This window comes from Panulirus ornatus, chromosome 2 (genome assembly GCF_036320965.1).
Source record: "Panulirus ornatus isolate Po-2019 chromosome 2, ASM3632096v1, whole genome shotgun sequence".
Lineage (NCBI taxonomy): Eukaryota > Metazoa > Arthropoda > Malacostraca > Decapoda > Palinuridae > Panulirus > Panulirus ornatus.
Genome location: NC_092225.1, coordinates 32,703,060 through 32,719,662, shown reverse-complemented (window position 1 = coordinate 32,719,662; position 16,603 = coordinate 32,703,060). Strand labels below are relative to the sequence as shown.

Sequence of the window (16,603 nt, the reverse complement as noted above, 5' to 3'; positions counted from 1 at the left end):
CTCAACCACGCTCTTTTTATTTCCACACATCTCTCTTACCCTTACGTTACTCACTCGATCAAACCACCTCACACCACACATTGTCCTCAAACATCTCATTTCCAGCACATCCATCCTCCTGCGCACAACTCTATCCATAGCCCATGCCTCGCAACCATACAACATTGTTGGAACCACTATTCCTTCAAACATACCCATTTTTGCTTTCCGAGATAATGTTCTCGACTTCCACACATTCTTCAAGGCCCCCAGAATTTTCGCCCCCTCCCCCACCCTATGATCCACTTCCGCTTCCATGGTTCCATCCGCTGCCAGATCCACTCCCAGATATCTAAAACACTTCACTTCCTCCAGTTTTTCTCCATTCAAACTCACCTCCCAATTGACTTGACCCTCAACCTTACTGTACCTAATAACCTTGCTCTTATTCACATTTACTCTTAACTTTCTTCTTCCACACACTTTACCAAACTCAGTCACCAGCTTCTGCAGTTTCTCACATGAATCAGCCACCAGCGCTGTATCATCAGCGAACAACAACTGACTCACTTCCCAAGCTCTCTTATCCCCAACAGACTTCATACTTGCCCCTCTTTCCAAAACTCTTGCATTTACCTCCCTAACAACCCCATCCATAAACAAATACTGTCACAAATACTGTCATCAGAAAACAACAGTTGCCCAAATATAAGCCTGAATTTCAAGAAAAAAGTCTTGAGATTGCAAAAATGAATAGTGCAGGTTTTGATATGATCATTGAAATAAGTTATGATCATTGTGGTTTTTTTTAGTCAGTCCTTAGGTTGGTTCCTCTGCTTTGCATTTGGAAAACATGGCTTTTGCTGTTTTTTTTAAAAGCTAACTGGGTCTAATTTGAGGAAAGGTGTGTCTTCACTTAAGTTCTGTATGTATAGCTCTTGTTAAGAGGAGTGCCTTCTTTGTGGTATGTGTAACTTTGGCAACAGTCCACAGGGTGCTTAGTTTGCCCAACCCTCAGACTTTTACCCTCCTCAACCTTTTTCATAGGAGTATAAGTCTTCTGATTTTACAGAAGTACTCAAAGAAGTAAGACACTCGAGTCTTTCTCTTCTTGAAAGATGCTTTTGATCTTCAGTAAGAAGCCATCATATCTGGGAGAAGAATGTACTTTTCTCTGACCTACATGACCTTTTCTTGCCTACTCCAGTTTCAGAAGGTTGAAGGCAAATGTGGCTTTATAATCGTAAACACATTTGATCCTCTCCCTTTTTTTTTCTCCGCTTAACACACTTGCTCTTTCTTCAAAAGGTTTCCAAGACATGTTGATGTTCTTTCCTAGTTAACTAGTTATCATTATATTTACATATCACTCTTTTAGGCTAAGAAGTCTCGCTTCATCATCAGTTACTTGTAGGAGACACTGACAAATGTGCAAAAGTCTTCTGATTATAAAAGATTTCTGGCTTTCTCAGTAAACAAGTAGAAGTAACCTTATGCTCCTGCCTAATGTTCCTACCTAATATTTCTACCAAATGTTTCTACCTAATGCTCCTAGGAGCCTAGAGATTCCTACCAACTACTTCCAGCTATTGCTCCTACCATTTTGTTAAAACGCAGTGCTAGCACGAAGTGCTCACAGCAGGAAAATCTAGAGGTACAAAGAATAAGCTGTGTGAGTTAAGTGTTGTCAAGTGTTATGTATGACAATGAGAAATTGTATGCTTCTAGATAGAATGCTAGTAGTCCACAGAAAAAAGACAGCTACCTGGGTCAGAGGAGTGGAACTTGACAAGCACTAAAGTGTTGGCTCACTACACAGCTGTCATTAACCCTCCTCATACCCACTGGTCATTACCATTAGCACTGGTAATATACCTCCCTGGTCATTGGCTGTCTACCAACTACTACCAGTAAGTTGTAGTTACTTTCATAATATTATGTGACTGAGGAGATGGAGGCAAGAAATGAAGAAGGCTTTGAGGTATCAGAGTATCCACATTCAAGACAGCAATACATACACTAGATCAATGTGGTATATGGAGGCAACATTCTGTGAATGGACTGAGCCAGAGCATAGAAAGCAGACTTGGTAAAGGTAAACCATGGAATAGTCTGTGGGACTTGGCAGTAGACTGTACATTACAAATAACAGCTAAAGCTGAATGTGAGCAAATGGTGTCATTGTTTGTTTACTCATGATAGTACCTCACTAAAGCAGAAAGGTATTTATGTTTAAAGAAAAAGTAATTCATGGACTAGATTTAATTATTTCTATTATACATTGTCGCTGTCTCCCGCGTTAGTGAGGAAGCGCAAGGAAAGACAAAAGAATGGCCCAACCCACCCACATCCACATGTATATACATACACATCCACACATGCCTTTATTCATTCCCGTTGCCACCCAGCCTTACATGAAATGACAACCCCCTCCCCCCCACATGTGTGCAAGGTAGCGCTAGGAAAAGACAACAAAGGCCACATTTGTTCACACTCAGTCTCTAGCTGTCATGTATAATGCACCAAAACCACAGCTCCCTTTCCACATCCAGGCCCATAAACTTTCCATGGTTTACCCCAGACGCTTCACATGCCCTGGTTCAATCCACTGACAGCACGTTGACCACAGTATAGCACATCATTCCAATTCACTCTATTCCTTGCACGCCTTTCACCCTCCTGCATGTTCAGGCCCCGATCACTCAAAATCTTTTCCACTCCATCTTTCCACCTCCAATTTGGTCTCCCATTTCTCCTCATTCCCTCCACCTCTGACACATATACCCTCTTTGTCAATCTTTCCTCACTCATTATCTCCATGTGACCAAACCATTTCAACACACCCTCTTCTGCTCTCTCAACCACACTCTTTTTATTACCACACATGTCTCTTACCCTTTCATTACTTACTCGATCAAACCACCTCACACCGCATATTGTCCTCAAACATCTCATTTCCAACACATCCACCCTCCTCCACACAACTCCATCTATAGCCCACGCCTCACAACCATATAACATTGTTGGAACCACTATTCTTTCAAACATACCCATTTTTGCTTTCCAAGATAATGTTCTCGCCTTCCACACATTTTTCAACACTCCCAGAACTTTTGCCCCCTCCCCCACCCTGTGACTCACTTCTGCTTCATTGGTTCCATCCGCTGCCAAATCAACTCCCAGATATCTAAAACACTTAATTTCCTCCAGTTTTTCTCCATTCAAACTTACCTCCCAATTCACTTGTCCCTCAACCCTACTGTACCTAATAACCTTGCTCTTATTCACATTTACTCTTAGCTTTCTTCTTTGACACACTTTACCAAACTCGGTCACCAGCTTCTGCAGTTTCTCACATGAATCAGCTGCCAGAGATCATCAGCGAACAACAACTGACTCACTTCCCAAGCTCTCTCATACATAACAGACTGCATACTCGCCCCTCTCTGCAAAACTCTTGCATTCACCTCCCTAACAAACCCCATCCATAAACAAATTAAACAACCATGGAGACATCACGCACCCCTGCCGCAAACCGACATTCACTGAGAACCAATCACTTTCCTCTCTTCCTACTCATACACATGCCTTACATCCTTGATAAGAACTTTTCACTGCTTCTAACAACTTGCCTCCCACACCATATTTTCTTAATACCTTCCACAGAGCATCTCTATCAACTCTATCATATGCCTTCTCCAGATCCATAAATGCTACATACTAATCGATTTGCTTTTCTAAGTATTTCTCACATACATTCTTCAAAGCAAACACCTGACCCACACATCCTCTACCACTTCTGAAACCATACTGCTCTTCCACAATCTGATGCTCTGTACATGCCTTCACCCTTTCAATCAATACTCTCCCATATAATTTCCCAGGAATACTCAACAAACTTACACCTCTGTAATTTGAGCACTCACCTTTATCCCCTTTGCCTTTGTACAATGGCACTATGCATGCATTCTGCCAATCCTCAGGCACCTCACCATGAGTCATACATACATTAAATAACCTTACCAACCAGTCAACAAAACAGTCAACCCCTTTTATATTAAATTCCACTGCAATACCATCCAAACCCACTGCCTTACCGGCTTTCATCTTCCACAAAGCTTTTACTACCTCTTCTCTGTTTACCAAATCATTCTCCTAACCCTCTCACTTTGCACACCACCTCGACCAAAACACCCTATCATCAAACACATTCAACAAACCTTCAAAATGCTCACTCCATCTCCTCACATCACCACTACTTGTTATCACCTCCCCATTAGCCCCCTTCACTGATGTTCCCATTTGCTCCCTTGTCTTACACACTTAATTTACCTCCTTCCAAAACATCTTTTTATTCTCCCTAAAATTTAATGATGCTCGCTCACCCCAACTCTCATTTGCCCTCTTTTTCACCTCTTGCACCTTTCTTTTGACATTCTGCCTCTTTCTTTTATACATCTCCCAGTCACTTGCATTATTTCCCTGCAAAAATCATCCAACTGCCTCTCTCTTCTCTTTCACTAATAATCTTACTTCTTCATCCCACCATTCACTACCCTTTCTAATCTGCCCACCTCCCACATTTCTCATGCCACAAGTATCTTTTGCGCAAGCCATCACTGCTTCCCTAAATACATCCCATTCCTCCCCCACTCCCCTTACATTCTTTGTTCGCACCTTTTTCGATTCTGTACTCAGTCTCTCCTGGTACTTCCTCACACAAGTCTCCTTCCCAAGCTCACTTACTCTCACCACTCTCTTCACCCCAATATTCTCTCTTCTTTTCTGAAAGCCTCTGCAAATCTTCACCTTCACCTCCACAAGATAATGATCAGACATCCCTCCAGTTGCACCTCTCAGCACATTAACATCCAAAAGTCTCTCTTTCGCACACCTATCAATTAACACATAATCCAATAATGCTCTCTGGCCATCTCTCCTACTTACTTACATATACTTATGTATATCTCTCTTTTTAAACCAGGTATTCCCAATCACCAGTCCTTTTTCAGCGCACAAACCTAGAAGCCCTTCACCATTTCCATTTAAAACACTGAACACCCCTTGTACACCAATTATTCCCTCAACTGCCACATTACTCACCTTTGCATTCAAATCACCCATGGCTATACCTCTATCTCGTGCATCAAAACTACTAACACACTCTATCAGCTGCTCCCAAAACACTTGCCTCTCATGATCTTTCTTCTCATGCCCAGGTGCATATGCACCAATAATTGCCCATCTTTCTCCATTCACTTTCAGCTTTACCCATATCAATCTAGAGTTTACTTTCTTACATTCTATCACATACTCCCACCACTCCTGTTTCAGGAGTAGTGCTACTCCTTCCCTTGCTCTTGTCCTCTCACCAACCCTGACTTTACTCCCAAAACATTCACAAACCACTCTTCGCCTTTACCCTTTAGTTTCGTTTCACTCAGATTCAAAAGGGGAAACAGAAGGAGTCACGTGGGAAGTAATCATCCTCCTCGAAGGCTCAGATTGGGGCGTCTAAATGTGTGTGGATGTAACCAAGATAAGAAAAAAGGAGAGATAGGTAGTATGTTTGAGGAAAGGAACCTAGATGTATTGGCTCTGAGTGAAACGAAGCTCAAGGGTAAAGGGGAAGAGGGGTTTGGGAATGTTTTGGGAGTAAAGTCATTGGTTGATGAGAGGACAAGAGCAAGGGAAGGAGTAGCACTACTCCTGAAACAGGAGTTGTGGGAGTATGTGATGGAGTGTAAGAAAGTAAACTCTAAAGTGATATGGATAAAACTGAAAGTGGATGGAGGAGATGGGTGATTATCGGTGCCTATGCACCTGGGCATGAGAAGAAAGACCATGAGAGGCAAGTGTTTTGGAAGCAGCTGAGTGAGTGTGTTAGTAGTTTTGATGCACGAGACCAGGTTATAAAGATGGGTGATTTGAATGCATAGGTGAGTAATGTGGCAGTTGAGGGAATAATTGGTGTACTTGGGGTGTTCAGTGATGTAAATGGAAATGGTGAAGAGCTTGTAGATTTATGTCCTGAAAAAGGACTGGTGATTGGGAATACCTGGTTTAAAAAGAGAGATATACATAAGTATACATATGTAAGTAGGAGAGATGGCCAGAGAGCATTATTGGATTATGTGTTAATTGATAGGCGTGTGAAAGAGAGACTTTTAGATGTTAATGTGCTGAGAGGGGCAACTACAGGGATGTCTGATCATTATCTTGTGGAGGGGAAGGTGAAGATTTGTAGAGGTTTTCAGAAAAGAAGAGAGAATGCTGGGGTGAAGAGAGTGGTGAGAGTAAGTGAGCTTGGGAAGGAGACTTGTGTGAGGAAGTACCAGGAGAGTCTGAGTGCAGAATGGAAAAAGGTGAGAGTAAAGGACAATAGGGGAGTGGGGGAGGAATGGGATGTATTTAGGGAAGCAGTGATGGCTTGTGCAAAAGATGCTTGTGGCATGAGAAGCGTGGGAGGGGGGCAGATTAGAAAGGGTAGTGAGTGGTGGGATGAAGAAGTAAGATTATTAGTGAAAGAGAAGGGAGAGGCATTTGGACAATTTTTGCAGGGAAATAGTGCAAATGAGTGGGAGATGTATAAAAGAAAGAGGCAGGAGGTCAAGAGAAAGGTGCAAGAGGTGAAAAAGAGGGCAAATGAGAGTTGGGGTGAGAGAGTATCATTAAATTCTGGGGAGAATAAAAAGATGTTTTGGAAGGAGGTAAATTAAGTGCATAAGACAAGAGAACAAATGGGAACATCGGTGAAGGGGGCAAATGGGGAGGTAATAACAAGTAGTGGTGATGCGAGAAGGAGATAGAGTGAGTATTTTGAAGGTTTGTCGAATGTCTTAGATGACAGAGTGGCAGATTTAGGGTGTTCTGGTCGAGGTGGTGTGCGAAGTGAGAGGATTAAGGAGAATCATTTAGTAAACAGAGAAGAGGTAATAAAAGCTTTGCGGAAGATGAAAGCCAGTAAGGCAGCAGGTTTGGATGGTATTGCAGCGGAATTTATTAAAAAAGGGGGTGACTGTGTTGTTGACTGGTTGGTAAGGATATTTAATGTATGTATGACTCATGCTTTGAAGAATGTATGTGAGAAATACTTAGAAAAGCAAATGGATTTGTATGTAGCATTTATGGATCTGGAGAAGGCATATGATAGAGTTGATAGAGATGCTCTGTGGAAGGTATTAAGAATATATGGTGTGGGAGGAAAGTTGTTAGAAGCAGTGAAAAGTTTTTATCGAGGATGTAAGGCATGTGTACGTGTAGGAAGAGAGGAAAGTGATTGGTTCTCAGTGAATGTAGGTTTGCGGCAGGGGTGTGTGATGTCTCCATAGTTGTTTAATTTGTTTATGGATGGGGTTGTTTGGGAGGTAAATGCAAGAGTTTTGGAAAGAGGGGCAAGTATGAAGTCTGTTGGGGATGAGAGAGCTTGGGAAGTGAGTCAGTTGTTGTTCGCTGATGATACAGCGCTGGTGGCTGATTCATGTGAGAAACTGCAGAAGCTGGTGACTGAGTTTGGTAAAGCGTGTGGAAGAAGAAAGTTAAGAGTAAATGTGAATAAGAGCAAGGTTATTAGGTACAGCAGGGTTAAGGGTCAAGTCAATTGGGAGGTGAGTTTGAATGGAGAAAAACTGGAGGAAGTGAAGTGTTTTAGATATCTGGGAGTGGATCTGGCAGCGGATGGAACCATGGAAGCGGAAGTGGATCATAGGGTGGGGGAGGGGGCGAAAATTCTGGGGGCCTTGAAGAATGTGTGGAAGTCGAGAACATTATCTCGGAAAGCAAAAATGGGTATGTTTGAAGGAATAGTGGTTCCAACAATGTTGTATGGTTGCGAGGCGTGGGCTATGGATAGAGTTGTGCGCAGGAGGATGGATGTGCTGGAAATGAGATGTTTGAGGACAATGTGTGGTGTGAGGTGGTTTGATCGAGTGAGTAACGTAAGGGTAAGAGAGATGTGTGGAAATAAAAAGAGCGTGGTTGAGAGAGCAGAAGAGGGTGTTTTGAAGTGGTTTGGGCACATGGAGAGGATGAGTGAGGAAAGATTGACCAAGAGGATATATGTGTCGGAGGTGGAGGGAACAAGGAGAAGAGGGAGACCAAATTGGAGGTGGAAAGATGGAGTGAAAAAGATTTTGTGTGATCAGGGCCTGAACATGCAGGAGGGTGAAAGGAGGGCAAGGAATAGAGTGAATTGGAGCGATGTGGTATACCGGGGTTGACGTGCTGTCAGTGGATTGAATCAAGGCATGTGAAGCGTCTGGGGTAAGCTATGGAAAGCTGTGTAGGTATGTATATTTGCATGTGTGGACGTATGTATATACATGTGAATGGGGGGGGTTGGGCCATTTCTTTCGTCTGTTTCCTTGCGCTACCTCGCAAGCGCGGGAGACAGCGACAAAGTATAAAAAAAAAAAAAAAAAAAAAAAAAGACTCATGGTGAGGTGCCTGAGGATTGGCGGAATGCATGCATAGTGCCATTGTATGGGAGGGTATCGATTGAGAGGGTGAAAGCATATACAGAGCATCAGATTGGGGAAGAGCAGAGTGGTTTCATAAGTGGTAGAGGATGTGTGGATCACGTATTTGCTTTGAAAAATGTATGTGAGAAATACTTAGAAAAGCAAATGGATTTGTATGGAGCATTTACGGATCTGGAGAGGGCATATGATAAGAGTTGATAGAGATGCTCTGTGGAAGGTATTAAGAATATATGGTGTGGGAGGCAAGTTGCCAGTGAAAAGTTTTTATCGAGGATGTAAGGCATGTGTACGAGTAGGAAGAGAGGAAAGTGATTGGTTCACAGTGAATGTCGGTTTGCAGCAGGGGGTGCATGATGTCTCCATGGTTGTTTAATTTGTTTATGGATGGGGTTATTAGGGAGGTGCATGGAAGAGTTTTGGAGAGACAGGCAAACATGCAGTCTGTTGTGGATGAGAGGGCTTGGGAAGTGAGTCAGTTGTTGTTCGCTGATGATACAGCGCTGGTGGCTGATTCGTGTGAGAAACTGCAGAAGCTGGTGACCGAGTTTGGTAAAGTGTGAGAAAGAAGAAAGCTGAGAGCAAATGTGAATAAGAGCAAGTTTATTAGGTACAATAGGTTTGAGGAACAAGTCAATTGGGGGGTAAGTTTGAATAGAGAAAAACTGAAGTAAGTGAGGTGTTTTGAAGGAAGTTTAAGTGTTTTAGATATCTGGGAGTGGATTCGGCAGCGGATGGAACTATGGAAGCAGAAGTGAGTCGCAGGGTGGGGGAGGGGGCGAAAGTTCTGGGAGTTGAAAAATGTGTGGAAGGTGAGAACATTATCTTGGAAAGCAAAAAAAGGGTATGTTTGAAGGAATAGTGGTTCCAACAATGTTATATGATTGCGAGGCGTGGGCTATAGATGGAGTTGTGCGGAGGAGGCTGGATGTGTTGGAAATGAGATGTGTGTGGTGTGAGGTGGTTTGATCGAGTAAGTAATGAAAGGGTAAGAGAGATGTCTGGTAACAGAAAGAGTGTTGTTGAGAGAGCAGAAGAGGGTGTTTTGAAATGGTTTGGACACATGGAGAGAATGAGTGAGGAAAATTAACAAAGGGGATATATGTGTCAGAGGTGGAGGGAACGAGAAGTGGGAGACCAAATTGGAGGTGGCAGGATGGAGTGAAAATGATTTTAAGCAATTGGGGCCTGAACATGCAGGAGGGTAAAAGGCATCCAAGGAATAGAGTGAACTGGAAGGATGTCGTATATCGGAGTCGACGTGCTGTCAATGGATTAAACCAGGGTATGTGAAGCCTCTGGGGTAAACCATGGAAAGTTTTGTAGGGCCTGGATGTGGAAAGGGAGCTGTGTTTTCGGTGCATTATACATGACAGCTAGAGACTGAGTGTGAACGAACGTGGCCTTTGTTATCTTTTCCCAGTGCTAACTCGTACACATGCGGGGGGAGGGGGTTGTCATTTCATGTGTGGCAGGGTGGCAATGGGAATGAATGAAGGCAGCAAGTATGAATTATGTACATGTGTATATATGTATATGTCCGTGTATGTATATATATGTACACACTGAAATGTATCGGTATGTATATGTGAGTGTGTGGACATGTAATGTATATACATGTGTATGTGGGTGGGTTGGGCCAATCTTTCGTCTGTTTCCTTGCGCTAACGTTAATGCTGGAGACAGCGACAAAGTATAATAAATAAATAAATAACAAAGTATAATAAATAAATAAATAACAAAGAAGAGAGAGAGAGAGAGAGAGAGAGAGAGAGAGAGAGAGAGAGAGAGAGAGAGAGAGAGAGAGAGTTACACTTCTTGCTTACCATGAGTAACAGATTCCAATTTTCTCATCCGTTTGTTTATCTGGAGCATGAGTTTAAGGTCAGACTGTCCTAAAACCTGAGAAAGCCACATTCCAACCTCAGGACCACAATCAAGCCCTCTCACTCGGTCACCACATACGCGACCTCCACACATTGACAATTCATTTGTCCTTGATGCTGGAGGCTCAAGGGGTACACTAACATCAATCTCACCTGTAAACAAATCTTCAATTTCCTAATAAAAATAAAGGATAAAGTCTTGACTTCACTCACAATTATGCTCATTACCTACAAATCTTATATACTGGAGCAATACTATGAAAAGCAGGATTCAAAACTAATTACACTTCACTGTACATAGGCTTAACATTATTAGCTTTAAAAACATATTCAGTAAGCACAACAGGTTAATACAAAATTTTTCAAATCTTTATGGGTACTTACAAGAATATTATTACCTTCATATTTAAGGGTGAGCATCCCAGCCTCAAAATCAATGTAAGGCTTTATACAACACATAAGAGGAAGTTGCTTTTGTGTAAGTGTTACCCCTGAGCTTGTCACTACCATCCATCGTCTATCAAACTTCAGACCCTCTTGAACCATACTCCATTTCTGCACTGACAACCCACTGCATGATTTGACTGGGTAAATGATGATATCAGTAAGCTGAAGTCTGACAGCCTTACTAACGTCTGGTTCTTCATAAATGGATGGGAACTGCCCTCCTGCATTTTCATCTGGTTCCTTCTCTGAATGTACAAAACTGAATTTGAAATCAATATATTGTATATTATTTTCTGAAATCCATTCTGTTGCACTGCTATTTGGACTATCATAAATTTTACAAACTAAAGGTGCCATACATTTTTACTTACCTAAAGCAAATTTACTTGTTCCAGTGACTGCACATCCTTTATGTACTTCAAAATCAGCATCACACCTATCCCCACTAGCAGCAGTTGGAACCACTGAGGTTTTTTTAATCCAAGACAAATCTACAAAAAGTGGCCCATCAACAAAGCATTCACGCACCATTTTCAAAAGCAAGTCAGCATCATCATAGCAGCTCATGTAGCCAAAACTGACACGCACTGAACCTGTTGGCAATCCATCAACCAGGTCCTGGGCATCCCCACATATATGTCCTGCCTGAAAGAAAATATGAAACTGTGATGTCTCAGAATAATTTTGGAAGTCAAAATTTCTTGATTTTGAGAAATGGTCCTCTGAATTTGGACTAGCCTATGTTTTTCAATAAAAATGGCATTTTCATTAATCAATAAATATATATGAAGTTGGAGACATTTTGGATTGGACTGGATTATAGAATTTAGGCTTATAAGCCAAGCACTGGCACTTCTAGGCTATTCTGAGCTTGGTAACATTTTGGGATAGTGTATAAAAGAAGGTTGAGAGTAAATGTGGACAAAGGTAATGTAATAAAGTGCTGCTGAAGGAGTAGAAAGGAGCATATATAAGGTAGTTTGAAAGAAAAGGAACTGGAGAAAAATATAGAACTTTAGGTATATGGGAGATGATGTGCTAGTGAATGGAACATAGTTGGTCAAAGTGTGCCACTGGGTTGGAGAGGGGACTAAGTTGCTGGTGGCATTAAGCTCTTATCTCTTGCAAATGTAATCATATGTTCACAGTATGGTTACTGTAATCATACTTATATGGGCTGCTTCAATGGCATCAATTAAAGGTGCACAGAATTGATTTAAAGAGATGCCTTATGTCATTAACAACTATAATCAGCATCAGAAAAAAATCCTGCTGTATCAGTTACCTGTATAGAGAGGAAAAAGGTATAGCCCTGTCCAACCGAAGTGTGCCCTATATCAGGAGGATAGAGTTAAGGAGACAAACTGTCAGCTGGCATAAATCTGAATAGCTTTCAAGTATAGGGATAAGGAAATATTTAAATTATTCTTATGCAGCACAAGGGTAAAATTAGAATATGCTTCTAAGATTTGGTTATCACACCTAAAGATGCACAAAGAGCTCAAAGAGAAGGTCCAGAGGAAGGCAACAAAGACAGTAACAAAATTAAGAACACTAAGCCACAGAAAATGGCTGATGGCTTTAAATATACCCACCTTGGATGAAAGAAGTCTGAAGGGTGACTTGATTGCAACCTTCACATTTTTAAAAGAAATCAACAAAGAAGAAAGTGGGTGGTTCTTTGAGAGATGTACAGATAGAGCATCCAGAGGACGTGACATTTAATATGAAATCATGTAAGAAACTTGTAAAATTGGATGTAACGAAATATCTTTATAATATAAGAGTAGTGGATGAATGGAACATATTGAATGAGGACATGGTTAATGCAGACAGCATTCATAAATTTAAGAGGTTGTATGACAAAGGAGTGTGTTCAAGATATGGGGCCCCACGAAAGTATAACTCCCTCTATGTTCAGTGAAAATAGGTAATTACTGATTTCTGTAATTTGAAGTGCAGCAATGCAAGCTCAGCACAGCAAACCAGTAATTGTCTCAGGAGCACTAATGATTTTGGTGGTTACTAAACATGATTTTGATCATAATTGGGAAGTCATCTTGGTTATGATATTGAGGAAATACAAGTCAAATGGATGGAGCGAAAAAGATTTTGAACGATCGGGGCCTGAACATAAAGGAGGGTGAAAGACGTGCAAGGAACAGAGTGAATTGGAACGATGTGGTATACCGGGGTTGACATGCTGTCAATGGATTGAACCAGGGCATGTGAAGCTTCTGGGGTAAACCATGGAAAGCTTTGTGGGGCCTAGATGTGGAAAGGGAGCTGTGGTTTCAGTGCATTGCACACGACAGCTAGTGTGAACGAATGTGGCCTTTGTTGTCTTTTCCTAGTGCTAACTCACCCACCCATGGGGGAAGGGGGTGCCATTTTCATGTGTGGCGGGGTGGTGATGGGAATGGATGAAGGAAGCAAGTATGATTATGTACATGTGTATATATGTATATGTCTGTGTATGTATATTTATGTATACAGTGAAATGTATAGGTATGTATACAGTGAAATGTATAGGTATGTATATATGCATGTGTGGGCGTGTATGCATATACATGTGTTTGTAGGTGGGTTGGGCCATTCTTTTGTCTGTTTCCTTGCACTACCTCGCAAGACAGTGACAAAGTATACAAGTCAAATGTTCTACAAGTGATGGCACATGCATATGTAGATGGTTTAGGTCACTGCAGTGAATAACAAAACCACTGAAAACCATGAAAAATGTATATATCTGAAGGGTATATGAATAAAATGTAGTAAACAAGTAATATAGCTGAAAATGGTATTGCAGTTGAACTTATTTAGAAAGGGGTGACTGTGATGTTGATTGGTTGGTAAGGATATTCAAAGTATGTATGGATCATGATGAAGTGCCTGAGGATTGGAAGAATGCATGTACAGTGCCACTGTATGAAGGCAAAAGGAATAAAGGAGAGTGTTCAAACTACAGAGGCACAAGTTTGTAGAGCATACCTGGAAAATTAGATCGGAGGATACTGACTGAGAGGTTGAAGGCAGGCACAGAGCATCAGATTAGGGAGGAGCAGTGTGGCTTCAAAAGTGGTAGAGGATGTGTGATTCAGGTGTCTGCTTTGAAGAATGTGTGAGAAATAGAAAAAGAGATGGATCTGTAAGTGGCATTTATGGATCTGGAGAAGGTATATGACAGGGTTGATAGAGATGCTTTGTGGGAAATCTTAAAAAATATATGGTGAAGGAGGTAAGCTGCCAGAAGCAGTGAACAGTTTTATCAAGGGTTAAGACGTGTGAATGAGTAGGAATAGAGGAGAGTGATTGGTTCCCAATGAAGGTTGGTCTGCAGCGTGGGTGTATGATGCCACAATGGTTCTTTAATTGTGTTTATGGATGGGAGGTGGTGAGGGAGGTACATGCAAGAGCTTTGGAGAGAGGGACAAGTATACAGTCTATTGGAAATGAGAGGGCCTGGGAAGTGAGTCAGTTGTTGTTTGCCAATGATACAGCACTGATGACGGATTTGAGTGAAAAATGCTCAAGTTGGTGACTGAGTCTGAAAGTGTGTGAAAAGAGAAAGTTGAGAGTAAATGTGAATAAAAGCAAGGTAATAATATTAGATTCAGCTGGGTTGAGGGACAAGTGAATTGGGATGTAAGTTTTAATGGAGACAAAGTTGGAGGAAGTGAAATGTTTCAGATATCTAGGAGTGGACTTAGCAGCGAATGGAACCATGGAAGCAGAAGTGGGTCATAGCATGGGGGAGGGGGTGAAGGTTTTGGAACCGATGAAGAATGTGTGGAGAGAACATTATCTCAGAACAAAAATGGGTATGTTTGAAGGAAGAGAAGTTCCAACAATATTGTATGGTTGTGAGACACTGAATATAAATAGGGCTGTACAGAGGAGGGTGGATGTTTTGGAAAGGAAATGTATGAGGACAATATGTGGTGTAAGGTGGTTTGACTGAGTATGTAATGAAAGGGTAAGAGAGATCTTTCTTTTTTTCTTTTAAACTATTCGCCATTTCTCGTGTCAGCGAGGTAGCGTTAAGAGCAGAGATGTGTGGTAATAAAAAGAGTGTGGTTGACAGATCAGAAGAGGGTGTGTAGAAATGGTTTGGACATATGGAACGAATGAGTGAAGAAAGGTTGAAAAAGAGGATATATGTGTAAAAGGTGGAGGAAACAAGAAGTTGGAGAAGAAATTGGAGGTGGAAAGTTGGGGTGAAAAAGATTTTGAGGGATCAGGGCCTGAACATAAAGGAAGGTGAGAGGTTTGCAAGGAATACAATGAATTAGAAGAATGTGGTATCCCAAGGCTGACGTGCCATCAATGTACTGAACCAGGGCATGTGAAATGTCTGAAAAGGTCTGTGGGGCCTGGTTGTGGATAGGAAGCTGTGGTTTCAGTGCATTACACATGACAGCTAGAGACTGAGTGTGACTGAATGTGGCCTTTTTTTGTCTGCTTTCAAGGCATTTCTTTGCTGATGCAAGGAGGTGGCAATGCTGTTTCTCGTGGGGTGGGGTGGTGCTGGGAATGGACGACGGCAAGCAAGTACGAATACATATATGTGTATATATGTCTGTGCACATCCACCCTCCTCTGCACGACCCTATCTATTGCCCATGCCTTGTAACCAAATAATATTGTTGAAACTACTATTCCTTCAAACATACCAATTTTTGCTCTCCAAAATACTGTTCTCTCCTTCCACACATTCTTCATCACTCCCAGAACCTTCACCCCCTCCCCCACCCTATGACTTACTTCCACTTCCATGGTTCCATCCACTGCTAAGTCCACTCCCAGATATCTAACACACTTCACTTTCTCCAATTTTTCTCCATTCAAACTTACATTACAATTAACTTGTCCCTCAATCCTACTGAACCTAATAACCTTGCTCTTATTCACATTTACTCTCAACTTTCCTAAACTCAGTCACCAACTTCTGCAGTTTCTCACTCAAATCAGCCACTAGAGCTGTATTATCATTGAACAACTGACTCAATTCCCAGTCCCTCTCATCCCAACAGACTTCATACTTGCCCCTCTCTCCATAACTCTTGCATTTACCTCCCTAACCACCCCATCCATAAACAAATCAAACAACCATGGGGACATCACACACTCCTGCCACAGACCAACCTTCACTGGAAACCAATCACTCTCCTCTCTTCCTACTCGTACATATGCCTTACATCCTTGGTAAAAACTTTTCACTGCTTTTAGCAGCTTACCTCCCACACCACATACTCTAAAAACCTTCCACAAAGCATCTCTATCAACCCTATCATATGCCTATCATATCCATAAATGCTACAAATAAATCCATCTGTTTTTCTAAGTATTTCTCACATACATTTTTTCAAAGCATACACCTGATCCACACATCATCTACCACTTCTGAAATCACACTGCTCCTTCCCAATCTGGTGGTCTGTACATGCCTTTACCCTCATGATCAATACCCTCCAATACAATTTCCCAGGAATACTCAACTTATGCCTCTGTAGTTCGAACACTCACCTTTATCCCCTTTGCCTTTGTACAATGGCACTATACATGCATTCTGCCAATCTTCAGACACTTCACCATGATCCATACATACATCAAATATCCTTACCAACCAGTCAACAGCACAGTCACCCCGTTTCTTAATCAATCCTACTGCTATACCATCCAAACCTGCCACCTTGCCTGATTTCATCTTATGCAAAGCTTTCACCACCTCTTCTCTCTTAACCAAACCATTCTAGCTGGCCTCTCTCACTTTGCACACCACCCCAACCAAAACACCCTACATCTGCCACTCTATCA

The 16,603-nt window shown here is 41.8% G+C and overlaps 1 protein-coding gene across 8 annotated transcripts in view; it reads right to left on the bottom strand.

Moving 5' to 3' along the window:
* mal (molybdenum cofactor sulfurase) overlaps positions 1–16,603 on the bottom strand; it is an 87,453-nt gene that overhangs the window by 23,555 nt on the left and 47,295 nt on the right. For 6 of the 8 annotated variants that reach the window (XR_011714249.1, XM_071675030.1, XM_071675011.1 and 3 more), the window contains 3 exons: positions 11,161–11,434; positions 10,741–11,034; positions 10,283–10,495 (listed from right to left, as the gene is read on the bottom strand). Coding sequence is in view for 7 of the 8 variants with exons in the window: in XM_071675030.1 (XP_071531131.1) it covers positions 10,283–10,495; positions 10,741–11,034; positions 11,161–11,434 (781 nt within the window). In the remaining variant the exon portion in view is untranslated. Of the gene's footprint in view, positions 1–10,282; positions 10,496–10,726; positions 11,035–11,160; positions 11,512–16,603 lie in introns of all 8 variants that reach the window. The other 2 variants (XM_071674991.1, XM_071674976.1) reach the window with 2 other exon arrangements.